This window comes from Myotis yumanensis, unplaced genomic scaffold (genome assembly GCF_028538775.1).
Source record: "Myotis yumanensis isolate MYYU_CA2020_CCGP unplaced genomic scaffold, mMyoYum1.0.hap1 SCAF_23, whole genome shotgun sequence".
Lineage (NCBI taxonomy): Eukaryota > Metazoa > Chordata > Mammalia > Chiroptera > Vespertilionidae > Myotis > Myotis yumanensis.
The window spans coordinates 12,542,231-12,549,450 of record NW_027223774.1 but is presented as its reverse complement, the minus strand read 5'-3'; the positions used below and the strand labels follow the sequence as shown (position 1 = coordinate 12,549,450).

Genomic DNA, 7,220 nt, shown 5'->3' with positions numbered 1-7,220 from the left:
AACGGCCCTGGTGAGGTTGAGATGGCCCCGGTAAGGTTGAGATGGCCCCGGTGAGCCTGCAACGGCCCCAGTGGAGTTGAAATGGCCCCTGTGAGGCTGGGACGGCCCCTGTGAGGCTGAGATGTCCCCTGTGAGACTGAGACGGCCCCTGGGAAGCTGAGAAAAATACCACAGGTACTCACTCATTTGTGGATAATAAGAAACATTATAGATTGATGAAAAAAAATGGATACAGAGGTAGAACAGCATTGAGCAGAATGTCAAACTACAGTGGGAACCCTAGGGAGGGTTGGGGGGAGTAGGAGATCAACTGAAGGACTTATATGCATGCATATGAGAATAACTAATGGACACAAGACACTGGGGGGTAGGGGAAGCCAGAGGAATGTCAAGGGGGAGAAAAAAGGAGACATGTGTAATACTCTTTGTAATACTTTAAGAAATTAAAAAAAGTCTGGATGGGTTACATTGTCAAAAAATATATTTAAAAAAAATAATGGATGAAAAAATTTCCAATTTGGCAAAACATAAACCTAGGCATTCAAGAAGGTATATAGGATCCACACAAATAAACCCAAAGGAATTCACTCAAGATACATCATCCTCAAAGTTCTGACAATTAAAGATGAAAGAAAATGTCTTGGTAGCAGCAAGGGAGAGAAGAAACACCTTACTTGTGAGGGAAAAACAATTCAAATGACAGCAGGTTTCTCATCAGAAACCATGGAGGTCAGAAGAAGTGAGCCTAGTAGTTTTCAATCACTGAAAGTAAAAAACTGTCCATCAGAATCTTATATCCATGAAAAATATTCCTCAGAAATAAAGACATTCTAGATGGAGGAAACCTAAGAAAATTTGTTTCCCACAGATCTACCCTAAAAAGATGGCTAAAAGGAAGTATTGAAACAGAAAGGAAATGATAAAAGAAATCTTAAAACATCAAAAAGGAAGAAAGAACAACACAGTAAATGAAATAGATTTTCTCATCTTTCGTTTTCTAAGTTATGGTCAATTGATTTTGACAAAGTTGTCAAGGTTGTTTGATGGAGAAAAGATAATCTTTTCTTTTTTAAAAAAATATATTTTTATTGATTTCAGAGAGGAAGGGAGAAGGAGAGAGATAGAAACCTCACCGTTGAGAGAGAATCATTGATCGGTTGCCCCCCACATTGCCCCCACTGGGGATCGAGCCTGCAACCTGGGCATGTGTTCCTGACTGGAATTGAACTCGCGACCCATCAGTCCACAGGCCAATGCTTTATCCACTGAGCCAAACCAGCTTGGGCAAGATAATCTTTTCAACAAATTATGCTGGAGGAATTGCCATATCCATTAAGATAAAATTAAACCTCAACTTTTAAGCCTCATGCCATGCCAAAAATTAACTTGAATGTTGCGGCCAAAGGTAAACTGAGGGGGGGGGGTGAAAGGATTGAGAAAAGACCGACAAGAGAATGAAAGCTGGGTCTCGGTGGGACGCTGCTCCCTGATGAGGAGACAGCGCCAGCACCCACAAGCCGTGTCTTTATTTTATAGCAGATGCCACGAGGCAAAGTAGGGCCGTGATCACGTTGTTTACAACATTCTCGTGAGTTCCAACCCTACTTAACTACATGCACCTGAACGCTATCACAAGGCACGTGGGGCTATGTGTTTGGACCATAGGTTCAAGCTTACAACCACAGCCGTTGGCTATGATTGTGCTGGGTGGGCCCTGCCCTCCAGCTGGGACTTGCACGTGGCAATGAGAGGACCCTGTCCTTTCATTAGTCCGAGGCTTGAACCTGGCCAAGACACCATAACCGCGCCCCATACTTGAAATGGATCACAGGTCTAAAAGATGATGCTAAGCCCTTGGTTGGATAGCTCAGTTGGTTAGAGTACTCTACAGAGGGGAGGCAGGTTGAGGGACTGGAAGATATTAACCAAAGAACATATATGCATATCTGCATAGCTCATGGACACAGACAATAATGTGGTGAAGGTCTGGGGCTGGGGACTGGGTGGAGGGTAAAGGGGAGAATTGGGGGACTCTGTAATAATGTCAATAATAAAAACAAACAAATAACAACTTCTTGTGGAAAAAAAAAGTACTTCGTACATTTAGTAGGCCAAGACTTTTTAATCAATTAATTAGTTAATTATTTTTTATTGACTTTATTGGGTGATCTTGGTTAATCTATACTAATAGCGGTATATGCAAATTGTCCGGGATGCTGTCACAGTAACAGTAACGACCGCACAGCAGGCTGCATGGGGAGACCAGGCAGGTGGGGGGTGGGGGGGGGGGCTCTGAGGAGCAACCAGGCCAGCAGGGGGGGCAGTTGGGGGTGACCAGGCCGATGGGGGGGGCAGTTGGGGGCAACCAGGCCAGCTGGTGGAGCAGTTGGGGGTGACCAGGCTGTCAGGGGGGAAGTAAGGGGCAACCAGGCCAGCGAGGGGGGTAGTTAGGGATGACCAGGCCAGCAGAGGGGTGCAGTTGGGGGTGACCAGGCCAGCAGGGGTGGCAGTTAGGGGTGATCAGGCCGCAGGCAGAGGCAGTTAGGGATGATCAGGCTGGCAGAGGGCGGGCAGTTAGGGGCAATCAGGCAGGCAGGCAGGCAGCAGATGAGCAGTTAGGAGCCAGCAGTCCCAGATTGTGAGAGGGATGTCCAATTGGCAATTGGACACCCCCGAGGGGTCCCAGATTGGAGAGGGTGCAAGGTGGGCTGAGGGGACCCCCCCATGCACAAATTTCATGTACCGGGCGGGCCTCTAGTAAAATTATATCACTTTCAGGTGTACAATTCTATAATACATTATGTGTATATTGTATTGTGTGTTCATCACCCAAAGTCAAATCTCCTTTCATTAGCATTTTTCCTCCCTTTACCCTCTTCTATCCCCCACTCCACCCCTATATCTCTCTGGTAATCATCATCTGTCTATGAGCTGTTTTTTACTTTATCCCCTCACCTTTTTACCTATGTCCCCAGCACCCTCCCCTCTAAGAGTTGTCAGTCTGTTCTCTGTATCTATGAGTCTGTTTCTGTTTTGTTTATTAGTTTATTTTATTCATTAGATTCCACATATAAGTAAAATCATGTTTAATTTTTTAACCCCAATAAATTTAATAAAAAGACTGGGATACATACATATGTACAAAAATTGTTTGGAGTCTAGAGAAAGAAAGAAATATAATTAAATCTACTACCACTTTCTCTAGTTAAGGCAGGACTGTCTAAATCAACTAAAAAGTACAGTAGGTCCTTGGGTTACATTGGAGATCTGTTCCTGTGGCATGACATAATGTCATTCTCACCGTAAGTTGGAACCCACCTACATAAGCACCTATGTCACTCATATGGAGCACATACACAGCAGTAGTGAAGTGAAACAGTAAAAAAAATTTAAAAGAAAGATAACAATTCCTGACCTTTACTTGTGGTAAATACAGTAAATAATAAAAAACATAAAGCACATATATACATATGTCAAAATGATGGAACTCTTTTTTTATAAATAAATGGGAGATGGCGACATAACCATGAAATGATGTACGTTGAGTTCGACGTAACCCGAGGACTGCCTGTATACCACTATTTATCTAGCACTGTTAAATACAATGAAGTATTTAACCTTTTAAAAAAATTTTATTTATTGGTTTGAGATAGAGAGAAAGGGTGATGGAGAGAGAGAAACACCACTTTGTTGTTCCAGTTTATTTATATACTAGAGGCCTAATGCACAAAAATTCGTGCACTCAGGGGCGTGGGTCCCTCAACCTGGCCTGCACCCTCTCACGTCTGGGACCCCTTGGGGGATGTCCACCTTCTAGTTTAGGCCTGCTTCCCGAGGGATTGGGCCTAAGCTGGCAGTCAGACATCCCTCTGGCAGCCTGGGAGACCTTGGGGGATGTCAGTCGGACATCCTTAGTGCAGCTGAGGAGGTGGGAGAGGCTCCCGCCACTGCCTCTGTGCTCATAGCCTTCAGCCCAGCTTGTGGCTGAGTAGAGCTCCTGCTGTGGGAGCGCACTGACCACCAGGGGGCAGTTCCTGGATTTCCCTATGACTGGTCCTTCCTGGTTCCACCATTAGGGTCAATTTGCATATTACCCTTTTATTATATAGGATTCCAGTTATTTATACATTGTTTCTGGCATGTGCCCTGACTGGAGATTGAACCCACAACCTTGGTGTATCGGGACGATGCTCTAACCAGCCGAGCTATCCGGCCAGGATTAAAGACCTTATAGTTTATCACAGGACTGCTGACCAGCAAATATTACAGTCTTGAGTGTCCTGTGTCTATGCTCCTCAGGATGGTCCAGATAAATTCAGTTCTGGTAGAGGGCTTGCTGGGCAAGTATTCCTTTAGAGAGAGAGTTGAGAGAGAACCAGAGAGAGACATGGGTGATGGGAAACTCAGCAGAGACTGATGCAACAAATGCCACCCCCTGCCCTGCCCACAGCCAGAACTGGACTCTTACCTGGCCACAGATCCTGCTGAGGGGGCCGGCAATGCAGTTGGACTTTGTGCCTGGGACCTTAAACCTGACAGTGGTCCGATTCTGAGAGCCCCAGGACTCAAGGCAGCAGTGCTGGAAGCAAGGCCAGAAGGTGCAGCTGGGGCCACAGAGGCGGGTCTGGTTCAAGGACAGGATGGTGCCCTCATCACAGCACTGCTCCAAGGGGTTGTAGATCGCGTCCCCACACTTGGGTGCTGGATGGCACATCCACAGCCCAGTATCTGAACAAGCCAGAGCAGAATGGGCTCCAGGATGGGTCTTAGACCTTGGAAGCCTCCTCGCACTTAAAGTGCCACCTCCTCCCTCCACCTTTCTCACCTGTGAGTCCTTCCGAGTATGAGAACAGGAGTTCGAAAATGAAGACGGCAGCTGAGAAGCAGAAGGGGAATGAGAATAATGCTGGAGAGTAGCCTGGTCGCTGTCATGGGGCCCAAGATGATGCCAATGAGCTTCTTTCATTGCTAACAGCTCACAGTGGATTTTGAGATGGTCTCTGGGTAGCAGGGAGGGCTCTAGGAAGAGCTAAGATTCTGAAATTTGCAGGTTGGGGGAGAGATTGTAATGCAGTCAGACATGTTACGGGGGGCGGGTTTAGGGGGTGGGAAGCCAATAATAGAGTTAGAGAGAGAATTAAGTGTGAGGTTCAGAGGTACATTATGGATATGATAACACATATGCTAGACTTGGGGCTGGTGCCCTCTTACCAAAGCTTCTGGGCACCATGGTTCTTGATGACCCTCAGAGTAGTTGATGGCAGAGTAGCAGGAGGACTGGAAGTGGACCATATACTCTGACTTATATACACACCCACATTACACACCTCACATTACAACAGAAGGGCAGGGCTGCCAGAAAGAGAGGTGCATGAAGAGTCATAGTTGTATGGGAGAAAAAAACACATCAACATTTTAATAAATTGTTCCTGAACAAGTTCCAACTGATTTCCATCCTCCCAGATATCTCAAAGCCTCAGGGTGAATACTTCTCAGGTTCCTTTCCAAGTTGTGATGTGTTTTTATTTGAACATGGCTCAGGGAAACCCAGTTAGCAAAGACTCATTGGCACCTCACCCACCAAACGCTGCCTCGTCCTAGACTTCCCACACTCTGGCACATAATCCACCTCCGAACCTGCACTGTCTATAATTCTTCTGAGTTTTTAAGGGGAAATTATGAAGTTGCAGTGTGATCTAGAAGAAGAGCAGGGGCTGCAGAAACCCCGGTAGGGAGAATAAAAAAGGAACAGATAGACGTACGATAGACCCTCTGGGATTCGTAAAACCGACTGAAAGAGCACCTTGTAGAGTGCCTCGTCCAAGGAAAGGCTCCATCCAGGTTTCTCACTGTTATTGTATTGTCACCATCACTGTTGTTGCCACGAGATAATAAGTGGGTTATTCCATGGCCCCTCTGTTCTCTGTCTCCCCGCCCCCCCCCCCCCCCCCCCCGCCCGCCATGTCACAGTGAATAGGTTGGGAAGGTGAACGAGAGGAGGCAGAGACTTTCAGACCTGGCAAAGCTCATGGTTAGTGGAGGGACTCCCTCCCCTTGAGTGTATGTGCAGTACTTCCGTATGAGTGGTCCATGCATTCACGTATGTCAGCCCTCCTCTCTTAATTTGGCAGGTGTCTGTGTGGGTTGGTATATGTGTTGGCAGGTTTCCTTAATGTGTCCTCCTGCCCATGCACCTGATGGGCTCCCACCTTTAGAGACTCGCCTCCCATTTACACAGCACAGCTGCTGGAAGAACAGACTCGGAAGGACTACATTCCTGTTTCCTAAATGAATGAGCTTGGTGCTTCATTCGTAATTCTCAACCTACAGGCAAGGAATTCCTGACTAAAATAGAAAGCCCTCGATAAACAGCACAACTGACTTTGAAGCAAAACCATAAGCTATTCCTAGAGGACTTCACGTCTGTGTAATCAAATTGTCTACATAGAAATCCCACGGAAGCTACCGTTGAGCCAGAGGCATGGCTGACAGATTCAGCCAGTCAGTCACAAGACAAGGAGCCCTTAGAATTTTTTTGATTATTTTTTAAAGAATAGTTTATTGATTTTTTTATAGAAAGAGGAAAGGGGAGGGAGAAAGAGAAACATCAATGTGAGAGCGCTACATCCACTGACAGGCCCCGAATGGGGATGGAGACAGCAACCCTGTAGATGCCCTGACCAGGAATCGTACTAGCAACCTCCTGGTGCATGGACGATGCTCAAGCCACTGAGCCACACGGGCCAGGCCCATCAAGCCCTTTGAGAGTCAGACAGTTTAATACTTACATAGACAACGAGAGTAAGACTGGCCCCAGGTGCCAGCTGCCCCTGCCCCTTGCACAGGATGACAATCGAACAAAGGCATCAGATGACTGCAGCAAGGATGACAGGACCCTGTTGCTGAGGAGAGAATGTCATGCTGTGTCTGAGCAGCTTTGGAGCCTGCAGCTCAACCCCACAGGCACGAGGTAGAAGCCTCAGACCCGGCATCACGGGGAGGTGACAAGGAGAAAGGCTCCTAGGACAGCTTCCCTGAAGGACAGAGAAGCAGTGAGAACAGCGTTATGGCAGCTCTTCATAAGCCTCCCAGGCTCTCCTGTCCCAGGAGGGATAGTGTCCCGCCAAGGTTAAGGTTAGCCACACCCAATCCTGGCTTATGTGTCCCATGCGGAAACATGAAAAACTGGAAGTTATCATTGAAATTGGAAAGGTTGCAGG

The 7,220-nt window shown here is 46.9% G+C and overlaps 1 protein-coding gene across 2 annotated transcripts; it reads right to left on the bottom strand.

Annotated features, from left to right (window-relative positions):
* Nucleotides 1-1,402: 1,402 nt before the first annotated feature.
* IGFL4 (IGF like family member 4) lies at nucleotides 1,403-6,888 on the bottom strand. Of its 2 annotated transcripts, XM_070402171.1 has the most exons (5): nucleotides 6,789-6,888; nucleotides 5,212-5,352; nucleotides 4,826-4,876; nucleotides 4,469-4,624; nucleotides 1,403-4,350 (listed from the first exon to the last, which is right to left on the bottom strand). In XM_070402171.1, exons 2-5 carry the CDS (start codon nucleotides 5,290-5,292, stop codon nucleotides 4,264-4,266), a joined length of 375 nt encoding a protein of 124 aa, XP_070258272.1. In that variant the 5' UTR covers nucleotides 5,293-5,352; nucleotides 6,789-6,888; the 3' UTR covers nucleotides 1,403-4,263. The 2 variants fall into 2 exon arrangements, with proteins under 2 accessions (XP_070258272.1, XP_070258271.1); XM_070402170.1 differs by lacking the exon at nucleotides 6,789-6,888 and having other exon boundaries at nucleotides 1,405-4,350; nucleotides 4,469-4,728.
* Between the last annotated feature and the right edge of the window lie 332 nt (nucleotides 6,889-7,220).

Bases quoted from the DNA above. Each gene is read 5' to 3' on its own strand.
- IGFL4 (XM_070402170.1), bottom strand. The intron at 4,729-4,825 runs GTGAGAAAGGTG...TGGCTTGTTCAG, and splicing joins ATACTCGGAAGGACTCACAG to ATACTGGGCTGTGGATGTGC. The intron at 4,351-4,468 runs GTAAGAGTCCAG...CTCTCTCTAAAG, and splicing joins TCAGCAGGATCTGTGGCCAG to GAATACTTGCCCAGCAAGCC.